An 18,338-nucleotide genomic window follows, 5' to 3' on the forward strand; every position below is an offset into this window, starting at 1 on the left:
ATTGCAGTGAAAACTGTATTTTCCAGCTTAAGTGGAGCAGGAGCATTATATTTCTAGCCATACATTTAGGAAAAAAAACATTACATCAACCTACAACACTTTTAGGAGGAAACTGAGATGTTACATTTTAATGAAAAATAACGATGAACAGGCTTAATATCACATTAAAATGAGATAACTTCCTCTGCATCGCAAAGAAAAACATGAAATTTTAAGTGCAAGTATTGCTAATATTTTTTTTTTTTAAGAATTATGTATTTCTCGCAAACTGTGAATGTGATATGTTCAAATTAGCTGCACTATCGGCAAAAGTAAGCAAGACTTGTTACAAGAGGAAAGTCAGAGAGCCCAGGGATAAAACCACAAACTAGGGCTTTGAGAAAAACGAGAGTAGCATGAAGTTCCGTGGATCACAATTAAATCACAACGGTACCAAGAACGTGGACATTGCAATGGTAAGCACTTTGGCTAAAAAAACTTAAATCGATACTTAGATTTCAATTCCAGGTGAATCTTTTCTAAATATAGTTCATGGATAAACTGCCATAAATATAAAAGGGGATCCTAAAGTCCAGTTTAATTAGTACTAAAGGAGAGTAATGAATGATCTGGAATGAGTGCAGACCAGAACATGAAATTTTGTCACAATTTATCGAGAAAAAAACATTCTTCTGATAGATAACTTCAGACAGACAAAACATGCCTTATGACATCCAAGTTCATGCAAGAAAAATTATTTAAAAAACCAAATAGGACGCATAACCAACAATCACTGGAAGAATTTATAAAGTGTGGTATTTTATGCTCAAGATTAAATCCATGAATGTCATAGCCAAAAACCCAAAGATCTTAATGCTAAAAAATAAGTATGTACAATCAAAATCTTTATGAACCAAGATGCTGAAAGAAATCTATGATTGCTTTTTATCTACTTTAAAAAAATTGTAGCTTCTTCGAACACAGAAATCTCTCAGTAATTAGTTTACTTTATGTGAACTTTTAAGTACAATTTTTAAACGTTTCATCACCCTAGATGCAGCTTATTTGAAATACCAGATCACACCACTATAAAAGATTGCGTATTGAATCTTTATTTATTTCTAAGAAATTAAATATTGATATATGTTGATGTACAAAGTGACTACTAATTCATATTAATAAACATTTTTATCCAATCAAACCAACTGAAACTACAGTTCAGTTACTGTGTGGCTTAAAAATAAATATCCCCGCATATGTTAAAACCATGCCAAGAACTCCACTAAAATCGCAAAACATGTAGCTTGTAATACATATATGGTTAAAATATAAGAGATTTTATTGCTATTTAAAAATAACATCAGTAGTGTTAATTCCTCTCTGGCTTCCACAAGACAGTAATTCTGTTTAGGACAATTAAAAATACCTATGACATAGATAGGTACTTTCTACCCACACAGGACTCGAATCCGCAACCTATGGACAATACCTCACCAACACAGAGGTCGGGTAATTGGCCACAAAAATTACAACAGAGTAAGATTTATCTATTTACCCCCATTAAGAAGTTAGTGCATACAACTCAGAAATCCAAATTAGGTATATGCAGTAGAAAAATCCAATGCCAAAAATTATGGAAATCATGATGAAATATATTCTCATGCAACATTCATATTTTTCAATTTCACTGAAACCCAATTATTGAAACAAGAAATCCATTCACAGAAAAAATAAATTCCGTTAAAACAAAACCAATTTTTCTTGAACTTACTTGGCAGGGAGTTGATATAAGTACCCTTTTCCTTCATCACTCCATACAAGAACTCTGTCAGCTGACAAAAAGTCTCCGCCCATCCATCGCTCAGATTGAGGTGCCATAACAGAGCACAAAACAGAAAAATCTCCAGCATCAAATATCTAGAAAGCAGAAAATAATGATATAAGATTATTAAGTTGGTTCAAATTCTTCTGCTAAAAAAATGTCCAAGAGTCAAAGTAATAACAAATGAGCAAGTTTCAGAACAAATGATTAAGTCAAATCAAGAAAAATGAACTCAGACTTACATTCCTTACTAACAGACTTACAATATTATACATCTACTCGAAGATAACAGCATCCTTACTTAAAATTAATTGATTATATAACTGATTGGCATTTGGATGAAAAGCTCCGCTTATTTAGCACAACTATGTACATCTACCGGATAGACCAGATACATATGAATACAAGATAAGATTTTTTTATAAACATAGATCAATAAAAATTTGAGGTCAACTTTTGAATATAAAAGAAAAAAATTGAATTGGTCTTGCAAGAATAGTAATTACATATTTACTTCATGCACATCCCATATATGTATTTATAAATGCCACAATTAATCAATTGAAATAAAAGAAGCCGTGGACAACTTTCTTTTTAAAAATTCAGCAATACTCTGAATTTTCATGAAAATTGATTAAACCTATTTCTACCTTTAGAAGTTCTGAGAATAGAGAACCATCATAGAAATTAAGGTGAGACCTTGGTTAATTATACACTAGAATACCACAAACCTTGACTTTTTAGTGAAGGAAGGAATAAAGATGGGTTGGAGAGTATGAATTTGAATTAAGAATTTGGTTGCATTAACAGGAGTTCATAGATCAATATTCTGGAAACAATTCAGATTGCTAAGCATAAGCCTCCACTGGCCAATGATCCTCCATCCCAACAATCATAGTTTAACCATTCCTAACCCTCCTAGAGCTAAATAAAACCAACTCATTTCAAGCTCTAAGCATTATCCTTGACTATGGGTGACAAATTGGCCACCTGTAAGGCCAGTTCCTTTTGAGTTTCTTATCCTATGGTGAGGCACACAGCACTATAAGAGGATGGGGAGATTACAGGGTTCCCACTCTAACTACATGATAAAATTCACGGTTGTTTCCAGGTTTTCACGGTCAAAATGTCATCAAATTCACGGTTTGTAGATAAGGCATTTTAGGCAGAAATATTGATCACGTAACAATCATCGGCCACAGGTTAACTACAAATTTAACAAACGCGACAGACGCCATGAATGCAAACGCAGCAATGAAAGTGCTATCTCTTATGACTTCACCTATAGTTAGCAAAATTCAGGTCCTGATAAAGGGTGTGAGTGGGAAAATGGAGAGAGCAGGGTGGCAGGGAGGTGAAGAAGTGCCTGATTTTTTGCCAGGGTTAAGGTCTTCCAATCGCAGGCTTAAGGTCTTGTGCTGTCATGGAACACGGACCAATTAATAATTGCGCTTCGAATACACATGCGCAGAAAAATGCGTGAACAGTATCTCTACGTGACTCGACCTTGAAACATGATCGAAACATAGACTTTTCTTTTAATCTGTCTATCGTAGTTCCACAATCAAGTTTGAGAGGTTTCTAAGGTTTTATGACGAAATTCACGGCTATTTCCAGGTATTTTCACGGTAGACAAAATTCACGGCTTATTCACGGTTTTAAGGTTTTCACGGTTGAGTGGGAACCCTGGATTAGGTTGGTGCTGTAAATAGTGTTTTGGCCTCCAACCCTTCACAGGTGCAGAGATATGAGAATGCCCGATTCCTACTCGAGTGATTGGTGGAGAGCACTTCAAGTAAAGCACTCAGATTGGACGTTAAGCCGTGGTCCCTTCATTGCCCTTACTTAAGAGCACCAGTGGTGGTGCCAGGGCCATCCAAATTTTTTTCAGCCCACCCAAATAAGACGGACAAATTTCAGAATCGAAGTCCAAAGTTAAACTTCATTTTATAAAATTAAAATTAATTGTAAAAAGTTATAGGCGTATGGAAAATCACTCCATTAATTTGCTGAATAATTATGAATTGTCCATATTAACTCCGTAACATAAAACAAATACACTCGACGAGGATTTTATAATGTATTTATCCACGTTAACTCGAGGTTACGCCCACCCATTTTATAACCTGGCCCACCCTTTGGACACAAGCTAGAGCCACTGCTGAAGAGCAGGCTAATGTGAATGCCATATTTCTCTCCACACTTCTTTTCCAAGCTAGCATAAATGACCTAATCTGTCGGTCACCTCCTCCAATGCCATACTCTAAGAAGATCATTCTCTGAGAAAGGGTTTATTCATACATGACAGTGATTGAAGACTTACCTGCCAATATTTAGAACACACTATGAGAACAGTGCGTTGGTTGCATGAGCAGCAAGTCATCATAAGGGCATTGAGACAGCGAATCTGCTTGCTCTCATTTTCATAACAGGGCTCAGTAGGCGACTGAAGGGATGATGACGGCGTGTGAGTGGGAGAAGCTGTTCCACTACTGCCTTTTCCAGTGGACAGGCCATCACCCATGGAACCAATTGCCCCCAATGCAGAAGACAGGGTCCAAACTTTGATGGTTCCAGTGGTAGTGAGTGCAAGGACAACATCATCTGAAAATTAAATCGTAAAATGTGCCATTTGCAACATCACTGGGCAGAAATGTTTCATATGAAATTGAAAAAAATTTTAATTTTCATACAAAAATGATAGATAATTTTCCATGGAGAATTGCCCTGGCTGCAATAGAAGCATACTTAATTATAAAATGTTTGCACAATTACTTTTTGAAAGTTTTCATAATAATGTTTATTCAACTTTCCCCCTTTTTCCAGTTTAAAGAAAAATATTGCAAAATTATTCATAAAAAGTTTAATTAATTACATAATACATATTCTCATTAATTTGAGATTTGAAAGATAGAAACATAAAATACATAGGTATACAGAGGACTACTAGCAGAGGAAGAATGCAAAAAATCAAAGTGATCACAATATAAGTTAATATCAGTCATTGCTCTGAAAATAATCAGGTTTTTGGTATAGTTGGATGGCTAGTAAGGAACACAGAAAGTAGACGAATTTCTTGTATGGATGTTTGGGATTCGGAAAGTTCATAAGGACAATAAATCAGAGGATTTAATCTTATTTTTCAGTACATCATTAAGGAAGAACATTCTAATATGTCTTCTATGAATTGAAAGTGCTTGCAAATTCAAATGTTGTTCTGAAATATTGAGTCCTGAGTCATTACGTGGCTGGCTATTTCTTAAGATTATAGTCAAGTAATTTAAGGATTTTGTTTTGAATCCTTTCCAGAGCGATGATGTGTCTATCATAATTTGGATTCCAAATCACAGTACCATATTCGAAAACAGATCTCACCAGGGTAGCAAACATCAGCGATAAGCAATTTACATTTTATAAATCTCTACAAATTCGGTTAGTAAAGCACAACATTTTGTATGCTTTAATTTTAAAATAAAATTCATTAGTGGGAGAAGTAATTTACTCCGTTCAAGGGGGTCCTACCTAAAAAGTAATGACATAGAAAGGGCATTATTTGCACAAAAGGTCATTACCTTGCACTTATCAACATTTAATTGCATCCAGTTAGAACAGCACCAAGTAAGTAAATTGTTGAGGGCCTGTTGTAGTTCTTTGACATTCTCAGTGCAACCAATAGGGCGGTAAATTTTAAAATCATCATCATGCAAAATACATTTTGCTGGGTAAGTATAACAACATACATTGTTAATAAATAAAAGAAAAAGTAATGGTACTAGGTGGGATCCTTGAGGTATGCCCAAAGTTGCAACAAAATCATAAGACTGTGAGTTACAAATTTTTACTCCCTAAATTCTTTCTAAAAGGTAACTTTAAAACCATGAGTCACAAATAGCAGTGACCAAAAATAACATAAGTCTCCGCTTTGTAAAGTAAAATGGAGTGATTCTCTCTATCAAAGGCTTTGGAAAGTCACAGTAAATAGTATCTATTTGATAATAGCTCTGCAAGGACATATTAGTATCGTTTTGGAATAAAGCCAAGTTGGTTGATGTGGAGTGTCCCTTCCAGAATCCATGCTGTTCATTTGTCAGTACATTCTCTGTTAATGGGCTTAACTCATCAATAACAAATTTTTCAATGACGTTAGCCCATGCAGACTGGATTACTGTGAGTCTGTAGTGACTCACATTATGCTTATTTCCACTTTTGTGAACAGGGACTACGAATGAAGTTTTGAATGAATCCAGGAATACACCCTTGCCTAAAGGCATATTGAAAAGAACATATAAAGGATACAATAGAAAGTAACAACATGCTTCTGGTAGAATTGGAGGGATACTATCTGGTCTCATACTTTTAAAGATGTCAAGTTGCATCAATTTAATTAGGATCTCATTGGTAGAGAGTTTTACATGTTCAGTTCTTCATGATTGTTTTACATATTAATACATATATGATGTATTTTATGGAACTTAACTTTTCCTGATATAATGAATATAATTTCTCATCACAGCAACATAGAGGCTATTTTTCAAACATCCAACCTGATACCACAAGTTTCTTAGCGACAGGATTCCACATTTCATAGCATTGCAAAATACTAGGTGATTTAATAAACATAAACACACTAACTACGCAATTTTTTCAGCATTAGTCACTATCAAGTACATAGGTGAAGAGATCATTCACAGTGCACTTGTATGTCATTATTATCCCAGAACTAACCTACCTGGCTTATTTACACTTATCCCAACTGTAATGAATTAAATTACCCTCCCTCCCACCAACCGACAAATGTAACATTGCAAAATACTGTATAAATATCCTTCTACTAAAAACATTAGGATGGCTAGGTATATTCGTCAGTTCAGTATGTTCGGAAGTCACTAAGTGCTTTGTATAAAACAATCAAAACTGTACTTCAATTTCACTTAGTTCTACGTTATAGAACACATGCAGCAAAACTTCCCAACATATAACAAGCCTCCCAACCCAGTGAAAGCATGAAGACCTCCACACTATGAAGCCCCAGTAGAAGGACTTTCTCAAAGGAACTGCATTTGAAATCTTCCCTCAACAAACTAGTACAACAATATGATACCTCCACTGCAAAAACACTCAACAATCGCCCATCGAATCAAATCCGCTCATCTGGTAGCCCAACAATATGAATCCACACAGGTGGCAGTGTCCAGAGCATAAACTTTCATCTCCTATTCTCCAAGCTTCTAGGTGAGCGTTTGTGCTTTGGCTACTGCCAGCTCTGAGTGGATTCGTATTGTTGGGCTACTAGATGAGCGGATTTCATCCGGTGGGCGATTCTTGAGCGTTTTTGCAGTGGAGTTATCGAGTCAACATCAAATGAAAAAGTCAGAGTACAGCCCTCAGAAAAAAGTTTGAACTTGGATGACCTGTTTTCACATCATTCCACCAAGTATCCAACTTGAATTAACTGGGTAATAGCTTACCTGCCCAACAAATAATCAACAATGTTTTGTGTGTTGCTTGCTTTCAGGGGCGACTGGGTGAAAATACAAACTTTGCAATATTCACATGCAGATAGGAGGCATCCATAAGACTTTAAGGCATTGCAGTAAGCACCGCATATTTGCTCGTGATGTATTTGTACGTTAAATCATTTCACCTAGTACCTCTGTATGATGTGCTAAAATTACGTTTGGAGTACTCTCTTGTCAAGACATCTCTCTTCACAATGACAACTCTTGCCTTATTATACCTCAGTATAACACATAAAGCCTCATTTTCATGCATTGTATTTGAGATTGCCTCTGGCTGCAAAGCATTAGTCAAGAGTGAGATTGTCAAAGCAGCCTGAATTGCTTTCAAATTTGACCATCTTTTAACTCATCACAACCATGAGTACACCGGCAGGCTAAGGGTGAATTCTCAGGCAGTGATTAGATTGTCATTGCACCCCAAGTTAAGGAGCTTAAGGACACATACCTTCATTGCATATTAACATTCATACTTCCACCCTAGTACATGCTTAAAAACAGGTTCTGAGAGTGATATGCAGAGAAAAAACAACATGGTGCAAAACTGCACATGTGGAAACAAAGATTCACCCCACCCGATCATAGTACATAAAACTTCTCTCTAAAGAGATAGTATATGATAGCCTCCTAGATTTGAGATGAATTTTGACAATGTCTTCCTTTTTTGGCCATAGCTCAGTACAGTAAAATCTCTTTACATCGTAATGAAGGGGACCAAAAATTGGGCAATTTGATGTATGGAGGTTCACTATACAGAGGTTTTAGTGATAGGCACCATTTTTTCATATTCTTTGGAAGTGAAAGGCACTACTGTATTTTAAACCATTATATTAATGTGTTTAAACAAACATGCATGCATCATTGAACGTATATTTATTATGTAATAATTACAGAAAGCGAGCGCTATCGCATGATTTTTACCATGATTCGAGAGAAAATGATGTGATCTCTCTCAATTCAACAGTCACTCAAAATGATTAGGAAAATTTGATATCTTTTTCTTATTTACTGTAAGGTATGCTCTCATATTGATCAAAATGGCCTCAACTAATGATTAACGTGAAAATTACAGCATATTAAAGGCAAATTAGAAAAAAAAGTGAAACATTTATTGCTGAAAATGTCATTCCATGTATTTAATTGCGGCTGCATTAATGGCCTCTTGTTGTCTCGGTACGATTTGCAGAGGTAGTTAGGCCGTCTTGGGGGTATATCCTAGGTATGATAAATGGAGGTTTTACAATATAAAGAGGTTCACTACAAAGAGGTTGGCCTATAAATTTACATGTAAATCAGACGGGACCATAGGGGTGGTATGATGTATGGAGGTTTATGATGTAAAGAGGTTCACTACATAGAGGTTTTACTGTATTAGTTTTGAAGTACATTAAGGGTACAATGGGTAGAGCTAATGATGAGGAAACTAACTCAGTAAGAGCTAGATAGGGCCAGATGATGAAATTGAGTTAGTTTCCTGTCCCCTTCCAGGAGGGTTTAAAATAAATCCTGGCTGTGCCCATGATTTAAAATACTTCACTTCCTGACCACCTCAAGATAAACAACACAGTGAAATAATAATAATCCCAAAGAAATTGCTATTAAGGTAGCTCTATTTGTACTCATTGAGTTCATCTGCAACAACAAATGACACAAATTATCCCAAAATTAGGCTATATTCTATAATATTACAGAAACATCATAAAATTAACACTCACCCTTCCTTTTGGCAGGCCTCAACACATGAAGAGCACTTATCCAGTCTGGATTTACTCTTGAAGAAAGAGTGAACAATAACTCCAAACTAAATGGGTCCATAATTAGAACTTCTGCATAATAGCCATTGCAAAATAATCTGACATCATCAGTGCCAGCCATATGGTAAGCCTGGAATCATAACAAAAAAACTTACAAACCATGAGTATTTCTAAGCAGGCAAGCCATCAGCTATCCCATCAAAGCCAAAGTGGTAGAATTTTCCAAACGATACTTGATTCCAACGAATACTAAGTTTCAAACCATACATCATAATTCAGAGATACTTTGACATTACACTGATAGCTTTGAAACTGGCTGAACTAAGAGAATAAGTAAATATCATTGGAAAACCACACATAAAATATAAATACCATTAAATTTCACTCGTGGTGTTTAAAATGGATTTCGACGTATTAAAAGAATGAGACCTTCGAACTTAAAAATGATGACATTAAAACGGATTCTGTATGCCTTCAAGATTTTGATAAAAGCAAATTAAGTTGTTAATAATGAAGTAAATGTGAGCTTCGCATATGAAATTGAACAATGTCTATTAAATGACTCACTTGCATATTGGTATGCACATATGGATGTTTGGCGGCTTCTCGGCATTTCCCATCCACGAGATCCCAAGTACACATTTCCCTGAAGTTGGATGGAGTTAAAAAATTAATTGGATCAAGAAAAAAAGACAAATCTAAATTGACGTATACAATTGGCAGGTAATTAATCACATCAAAACTTCAATGCATATTTTAAAATAAGTTAAAAGGAGGCAAAATATGATTCGCACCAAGAGGTTGACAACATTTCTCATTTCCCCAATCGTACTCACCCGCTTTCGGATGAGCTGACTATGTAATTATTGTCCACAAGTATACTAGCCTTGCATAGACATAGAACAGGTGCTGTGTGCCCAACTAAAAGGCATCTTGGAGTCATCTAAAAATAATATTCTCAGTAAGGAATGATAAAGTAAAACAATGCGAAATAAAGAAGCAACGGCAGTTGTGAAATGCAGGCAAAATAAGAATACCTTAAGTGTCTCGGGATCCACTTGCCATAAACATATTTGACCATCATAACAGCCAGTAACAAGGTTTTTTTGGTCACGAGACAAATAAATACTTGATATACAATGGGTAGGAGCTGTTTTACCCCAAAGAACAACTGGTATGACAAGGTTTGTAGATGCTGCCATCGTTCTTCAATAGACTTTATCTTCCAGAAACAGAGGTTAATTAATCACAATGACACTAATTTGCATATTACTTCATGTCTCTCAGGCATGAAGAATCGACATAAATCGATAGAAATACCGAAGAAACATTAAATCAATTCCATAAGAGTAGCCATGACAGACACACAACCAAACAAAACTACCCAGCCTACCAAGAAGCTACGATCCTTCTGCTAGCCTTGCGCACAAAACACGTGCGAAATACAAATTTGTGTTAATTATGGCAATGGTGGCAATTGAATCAGGCGCCTGTCTCTTACGTTCGGTTAGTTTTCATTTTTTGTTTTGTCTTTCGGCCCGAGAGAATCATATCGGATGATGGCTGAAAATGAAATAATTAGACACATATTAGCAGAAACTGTCTGCTGTCATATCACCTATTCAGAGTAATTTTTGTCTGTGAAATTGAAATTATTTATTAATGTTCAGTGTAGGCTTAACGGGGCTAAATGGATGTCATCTGTGAAGTATTTTTCTTCTAATGCAGTCACAAGATTTCCATGGCCCCTACCACAAGGTTTCCACAGAGGGTGAGAACTCAATATGATTCAAAGAGGTCCGATTCCGTCGCTGTTTCTGTTATCCTAATTACCCTAGTAACATTAGTAGTTTCCTATTTCTACTCGCGTGCCTTATTTTAATATCTTAAATTGATAAAAATATTTGCGTAGATAAACAATTTCATGCATAGCGTGAGCTAAAAAGATTTTTAAAAATGTTATTGTAATAATTGAACATTTTAAAATTAGATGAGGAAAATAAAAGCTTGGTAATTACAAAGAATCGTGAAACCATAACCATACACAATAATTCGTTATTTTATTCGCATATTCATTTAAAAATAAGGAGATACAGGTACTGAAACGATGAAAAGGCGCTTATTTGAGACCCTCACGGAGTGTCATATTTCCCGCCCCGCCATTTTGAAATAGATTCTTTTGTGGCATTTGGCAATCATGCTTATAAATGCATTCCATTCTGCTAGTTCAACTTGTGTTGAATTTTCTGTGATCCGTACTTAGCTGCAATTTCATTGAACCTTGATATCCACATTTTTGTGGAATTTACTTAAAGTACTTGTGGCAGTAATCGCATCTGCACTTCGGTTAAGCATGCTTACTGTGGGTAATTAATGAAACACGGGTTGTCATTTTCCCGATCTGTTGTACTATCATCGTTGAAATACTTCTATTGGAGGTAAGGGATTATAATTAAGACTCAATGTTACTGCATTTGTGTCATATTTTGACCATAAGTATTATTTTAAGTACTTATGTAGCATTGTGTGGGAAATTCAAATTTTTAGGGGTAATTTCGGATGTTGCCCCGAACGTGATTACTGTTACAATTTAATTTTATGCGTCAAGTTAAAAACAAGACGTGTGTTCGTCTTCTACATGAATATTTTCTCTGCTACCCAGGATGAGGGGAAAAATCACCGCTCCAGCTGCTGAGCGCAATAAGGAGCCGATTCTTCAAGTTCTAAAGGAGTATATTCCCAGTCTCTCTGAGCCTCATAGGAAATTATTTTGTCTAGAAATTGCATCAGGCACTGGCCAGCACATAGCTCATTTTGCGAGAGAATTTCAAAATGTTATCTGGCAGCCTAGTGAGGTGAGTAGGTTGAAATTATTGTTTAGCACTCACAAATTTTCTTTTACTCTTTAAGTTGTGATGTGAGATGAAAGATGTTAAGGTGTGAGGGGAAACCTTGTTGGAAACGATAGACCCTTCTGTTAGCTTATTCTAACCACATGAGCCATTTATTGCTTAAGCCGCTATTAATCATCTGCAATTTTTTTCACGTCTCTCCTGCCTTTAGCTGACCTCCTAAGTCTCTCCGACTTTGCAGCAATAAGCACAGTATATTGTGACCCTCGAGTTCACTTTTATTTGGAAGCAAATCTGTAGAGAGATAAACAGTCCAAGTTTTCTCGCATTACCAATGCATATTTCAGGATTTAGTTCTCTGGTGTCGCTTCTCAGCTTTCAATTAGTTTCACTCAGAGCAGTCTACTGCTTGCATCTTTATCCTTCAACCATCATTAGCATTCATTCCCCAACATCTCATGTGGAGTTTGGCCTTGACCAGCTGCATCACATTTACATCAGCTAGCATTATTTCCTAAGAGTTGTGTCATGGTTTTTACTTATAGCATGTTAATATCAGTGACGGAGCTAAGAGAACCTGAGTGGGAATCCTAGCGCATTGAACCCCTTAAAATCAATCCATACACTTGTTTCTTTGCTGATCCAGTCTGTCACAACTAGAATGTACTCGCTGGGAAACCTCTCTGCATTCACAATGCTAACTGGTGTCCAGATTATGTGGAGCACTGCATTTTCAAGCTCAGTTTTTTCTTGGCAGATGGCATGAAATATTTGCATAACATCGCAGAAGCTAACAGGGTTCTCTCTCTCTCTAGTAGCTGCCATTGAAAATACATGTAACCATCTATGAAGCAGTAACATCCACTGCCGTAGCAAGGGGCAGGCTCGGCACTAAATTTCCGAATTTTGCCATCGAAAAGGCAAATTTGCAGTTTAAATATCATAAAAGTCCTGTCATTGTGTTGCATTTATTCATGTGTATCGCATCAATATTGCATATATCACATATGCGATTTTCACGAATCACTAATGATAATTTTTAATGAGTGTATTGTCACTATTTCTTCCCGTACCCCAAACAGTCAGTTTGAGTTGCATGTATATAAGCACGAAATTGTTTGAAATTTCCATGTGATGAGCAAAAAAAGAAAAATTAATTTCTAACTTTAGATGGGAGTGGGAAAGGCTCTACCTGAGTGGCCAAGGAAGGGCTTGCACAAAGCTGGGTCTCAAGGGGCAACCAAGTAGCTGGGTCTATTTTATCCACAGCTGTCATTTTCCTCCACCCCACGCCATTCACACGTTGCTTTCTTTTGTTTGCATCGGAAAATTGACACTGGTTCGCAGAGCTTTCAATCTTTTGCTAAGAAAATCCTCGCCACAAATGAGTAGCAATCGGCGAGGTAGGGTTAAGGCCAACATTTTGATGAGAAACTCTCTCACTGTCATCAGGACTAAGACTGATTGCCAAGTTTGGTCCATGCCAGTTTTTTATACTAAGCTGGCCAAAGGATGATTGAGACCTGCTTTTGGCCAGCTGATTCAAATTAGCTCAGAGGGGTTAGAATTTGAATTGTGTCTGTGATCGTTGTATTTCATCAATCAGTGATCTCCATTATGCTCCGATTCTTAGATTCTCTTTACCCATGGCATTCACCAGCAACCTTGCTCCATTTTAGTCCAGCAGTGCCACTTTACTCTTTCTCCTATTCAATTTTTCCTTATAACCTTTATTATGTTTTGGAAAACATCTATGAAAATATTATGCCCTGTAGCCATAACCCACTCTTACATTCATGTATTAATTAAACAGCATTCAATGCATGGAGCCGAGGCAAAAAGTGACTTTTTATCAGGTGCTACATCTGTCCCTTGTGGGTCACCTACAAAAGCAATTCATTAGGCGAAGGAAATATGAAGGGAAATGTACTGTAGGGTGGATCAAAAAAGGGTTATGTTGCAAATCATCTCTAGAGGGGTGTCCTTCCTATTCTTTTTCTATGATTAGATGGTATGCAAAATATTGTTCTCCAGGGTTCAGGCTTTCAACTCTCAACTGAACAAGAAATGGCTTTTTATGTAAATTTTCAAGAATTCTTGATTTTTAAAGAGTTTTCTACTTTTTCAGCTGAAATAAAATTATTTTCATTTTTTTCTTCACCAGGATAAGTTTTAAAATGTGCAATAAATATAATAATAGTATTTTTCACGTACTATTTATTGAACTATAGATTTACAATTTTTATTTTTGCAGTGAGTTGATTTCCCTTAACATATTTGAAGAAGCTCAAAATGAAGAGTGATTTGCAAATTTCACTTTAATACACACAAGTAATCAATTTTCATCACACATTATTATCAGAATGTAGGTTTTCCTTGAATATTTTAACATTGGCAAATTAATTATTCTTGAAGAAAATTGATAATTGTTTTTCAGTTTAATGCCTCATCAACTCATTTTTGGTGGGCAACAGTTTTGGGCACATTCCAGCTCCCGTCTTTGGCTCCAAACATCATACGCAATAGTTTCAGGTCTTTGGACCCGAAGACAGCAGCTGGAATTTGCCCAAAACTGTCGTCCACAAAAAATGAGTTGATGCAGCATTAACCCAAAAAAATTTATCAATTCAATTACCCCAGAAGCCTCCGTAACAATTGTATACTTAAAATAGTTTAAATTTCTCTTTATAAGCCTGATGACTCCTGTTTGCTGAAAATTAATGTCAGTATGAGGGTTTAAGTTTAAATTATATGCTCTCTAAGAATTCATGCATAGTTCATGTACAATTTTTTGTTAGATTGAAGAAGCTGACTTCATGAGCATACGTGCCCATGTTGCTGAAGGAAAGTTAACAAATGTGCTACCGCCAGTTAAAATAGACATTCGGATTCCATTCAGTGTTTGGGGTCTCAATGGCAAAGGTGAACAGTTCAAACCATCATCGATCGATATGATCTACAATGCCAATATGATGCACATAAGTGAGATAGCATGCTCACATGGGCTATTTGTGGCTGCCGGGGGACTTCTTCGTCCAGGAGGACTGCTCATCACCTATGGACCTTATGCCAATAACGGTGTCCTTGAGCCTCAAAGCAACAGGGATTTTGATTCCAGCCTGAGGAGGAGGGATTCTAGCTGGGGTGTAAGGGATATAGTTTTGTTGAAAGAATATGCATCGAAAAATGGAATTTCTCTGGAGAGAATCATTGATATGCCAGCAAACAATAAGATGCTCATTTGGAAAAAATGATAATCATTCATCAGTGTGAAATCTGAAATTATTTGGAAATTTATTAGTAGCTGGGGCAGATGCTTGCCATAGGCTTGGGTATGAAATGAAAATATATGATTCACATGCTCTTCCATGACCTTAATAATAAAATGGGGACAATAGTATTTCAACGTGATATTTTTATCTTCATAATATAAACCCAAATAATTTTTTTATTGTTAAATGCTTCAAAATGGTCAAATGTGCAATTTGTGATTCCTGATGCTGGTAATTAGGCGTGTATGTTGTAGTGCCAATGGTAATGATTTGTGGTGTTGCTTTTAGTGTTTGTTGACATTGCAAAAGACATCTTTAAACTCTTGTTTAAAGTTTGATGATGAGCCAATGTAGATATAATGAATAGTTACAGTCCTTGTGAAAAAAGGAGTAAGAATTTATAGATGAAAGATCAGACAATAAAAAAAATGCTTGTACATATTTCAGTTTGATATGAGGAGATTGAGGGTAGCTGGTTAGAAAATGTAATCACATTTCCTTCATTGCAGTAAATGCTATTGGTGATAACATACCTAATTTTTTGTGGAAAGAAAAATGGATAAATATTTTTTCTGGTAAATTTATTTAATGGTGGACAATACATATGTCATTGAAAATTGTAGTGCTTGAAATGATGTAAAAACATATTTTTTATTCGTCCATTTTTTGGTATTGTGGAAGCATTATCAATTTAACTCTGATTATGTATGTTATTTGTCATTAGATAGAGGACAAACTATACGTTTATCATACTGAAAATTGTGTGTATGGTTTGAATTTTTTGTTGTTTAATGGAAGTTGGGTGTTGGTAGTGTATTTATAGAATATCTGTTACTGATAGTGTCAGTTGTATTCTTAAAATATTTTTGGCACTGATCTCTCTTGTTACTTTTCTAATCATGTTATTGGAAGTGAATACATACATCTATATTAAGTTTTTTTGAACGATTTGGACTTCTCAGTGAGCTAATTCCCATGTTGTTTTTTTTTAACTTGATTGATTATCTAATCTGCAACGGGTCACTAACATCAGTGTAAGGTACCAGGAATATGTATAAAAATTAGAATTTTACTTTCATCCTTTTTTATCATGTGATCCTAAAATTATTTAATATTCAAATTGCTCTAAAGTGTGATTGTTGTGTTATGTATATGCTTTGAACAGTACAATATTTCTTTGTCATTGTTGGTTTCATATCTTTTTCATCACTGGACTCATATCTAATGTGTATCTTCCAAGCATGTGTGTAGTGAATTTTAGTTAATTAACATGGGTTATGTCCAATTTTCACTCTTAAAACTCAAATATATTCAATTTTTTTGGTGATATTTTTGTTTTTATAATATTATAATTGTGGACTATACTTCAAAGGTGTATTTTTCATTTATTTTGGTCCACTTTTGAAATCAAATATTAAGCGATATAAATCTGTATAGTACTAACTTTCTGGCACAACTATTGTAATAATTTTTAATAAATAATGTATTAGAATATCTGCTGTCTGTTTTCATTATTTTCATAATAGGTATCACTTTCCTCCAGGGAAAATTTTAAAATTGTAAAAAAAAAAGATCGAAGCTGTCATTATGTGTGTTACCTTACAGCATTAAATTTCAAAATATATTGTATTGATTTACGGGCAATTAATTTATCCACAGGTCTTGGGACTTTGTGTTAGAATGTTTATCTGTCTCTCCCTGTCTTTCTTGTGTAGAACTAATCAGTATATTTTGATTCCTTCTTATGGTACTTTTAACTTACCTAGTATTACTTTTTTCATCTTGGGATAGTAATATAGATGAATATCTCCATGAAATTTTGTGACATGTATTATTGTTGCTTGCATTTCATAAGTTCATTTCATTTGCCAAAGTGTAGGATTTCATCTAGCATTACATCTTTAGTTGAAAATTTTGACTGGGTATACATCGAGGTGACTGTAGATTCATAATGGGAAGGGATCCTTCCTAATAGGATAGTTTCCTTTATCAAAGAAAGTGAAAGGCATTGATTGTGATTCGTTACCCACCATTAGTGTATTCATAATAAACAAAATATTTGGTTTTAGAAATCCCAGTTTAGACTAATGGCAACGGTCAATTTTAACCTCATTTGAAAAAGGCCAGATTGGCGCCCATGCGATACCACTCCACGTGACGTCATAGGGACCTAGTTTCTATATGAGTAGATAGGAGTTTTACATCATCTGAGATTACCAATGCATGCATATTAAAATTGCCTCTGGTCGGAAAGCTTTCTTTGTTTGATAGGGTACTAATAATTCTTATTAAAGCCAAGCGCTACCTGCTAGAAGGGTACACTGCTACCTGCTAGCAGTCTGCATCGTAGCAGCACTCATAACCTCGAACCGAGGTGGCCTCACATGGCGACAGCTGGAATCAGAATGATGTCAAACAGGCTTTTCCCAGCATTCATACTTAGCCGTCGCATTTTCACGCACTTGAAATTTTTCACTTTCCATTTAATCAAGAAAAATGTATGTCATCATTTAAAAATCTAAAATCATGAAATTTGTACTCCAGGAGTAATAATATATCAATTTAGGCAATAAAAAAATAGGAAACCACCCTATATACTTAATCATTTGGATGAGGATCATGAGGATAATCCCTTTACAGAATCCAAGGACATAGCTACCATGCTGTATGCTGTTTGTGCCTGTGCCATTGGTGAAAGGCATGGATTAAGGCATACAAGGAGAGGGTGTAAGGTTTGGCTACAGGGAACCACAAGCAGGTTCGCAATGCTAGCACTAGAGAGGTCTGAGAGCGACTGATGTTCTGCAGTGCTTGGCCATGCCTGCTGTCCCCTGATGGGCCAAGGGAAAGTCACCTGTTGAGAAACATTTCTTCAGCTCACACCCACTTGCTTTAGCCACAGCCGGGAAGATAAAGTGAACAGAGGCACTTATCCTTTAACTTTCTCTCGTAAATTCTCTTCTTTGCAAAAGTTGAGGACTGAGATCAGGGTCTTAGATATGAAAGATTCCCAAAATAGGGTATTGCATATTGACTACTGTCTCTACTCTAAAGCTTAGAATTTTTTAGAAGAGTCACGCAGCTTGTGGAAATTAAGTGCTGTGGAGGCCAAGCCATGATAATATGGCTGTTTCAGTAAAAAT

General features: G+C 35.7%; 2 protein-coding genes across 5 annotated transcripts in view; one reads left to right on the forward strand and one right to left on the reverse strand.

The window, feature by feature from the left end:
* The window catches only part of LOC124169802 (WD repeat-containing protein 7), a 158,005-nt gene extending 147,521 nt beyond the window's left edge, over nt 1-10,484 (reverse strand). For 3 of the 4 annotated variants that reach the window (XM_046548566.1, XM_046548563.1, XM_046548564.1), the window contains exons 1-6: nt 10,109-10,484; nt 9,908-10,014; nt 9,639-9,717; nt 9,033-9,201; nt 4,125-4,405; nt 1,751-1,896 (exon numbers count right to left, since the gene is read on the reverse strand). In XM_046548566.1, coding sequence (XP_046404522.1) covers nt 1,751-1,896; nt 4,125-4,405; nt 9,033-9,201; nt 9,639-9,717; nt 9,908-10,014; nt 10,109-10,273 — 947 coding nt within the window. In that variant the 5' untranslated portion in view covers nt 10,274-10,484. The remainder of the gene's footprint in view (nt 1-1,750; nt 1,897-4,124; nt 4,406-9,032; nt 9,202-9,638; nt 9,718-9,907; nt 10,015-10,108) is intronic. The other variant, XM_046548565.1, reaches the window with a different exon arrangement.
* A 727-nt stretch (nt 10,485-11,211) lies between these two features.
* LOC124169228 (methyltransferase-like 26) lies at nt 11,212-16,689 on the forward strand. Its single transcript, XM_046547770.1, has 3 exons — nt 11,212-11,509; nt 11,734-11,926; nt 14,722-16,689. The coding sequence occupies exons 1-3, from the start codon at nt 11,445-11,447 to the stop codon at nt 15,175-15,177; spliced, it is 714 nt and encodes a 237-aa protein (XP_046403726.1). The 5' UTR covers nt 11,212-11,444; the 3' UTR covers nt 15,178-16,689.
* Nucleotides 16,690-18,338: the final 1,649 nt, after the last annotated feature.

Source organism: Ischnura elegans, chromosome 12 (genome assembly GCF_921293095.1).
Source record: "Ischnura elegans chromosome 12, ioIscEleg1.1, whole genome shotgun sequence".
Taxonomy (NCBI): domain Eukaryota; kingdom Metazoa; phylum Arthropoda; class Insecta; order Odonata; family Coenagrionidae; genus Ischnura; species Ischnura elegans.

Excerpts from the sequence above, each read along its gene's own strand:
- LOC124169228 (XM_046547770.1), top strand. The coding sequence starts at position 11,445 with ATGAAACACGGGTTGTCATTTTCCCGATCTGTTGTACTATCATCGTTG. Across the intron at positions 11,510-11,733 it reads TTGAAATACTTCTATTGGAG|GATGAGGGGAAAAATCACCG; the intron begins GTAAGGGATTAT and ends TCTGCTACCCAG. Across the intron at positions 11,927-14,721 it reads TTATCTGGCAGCCTAGTGAG|ATTGAAGAAGCTGACTTCAT; the intron begins GTGAGTAGGTTG and ends ATTTTTTGTTAG.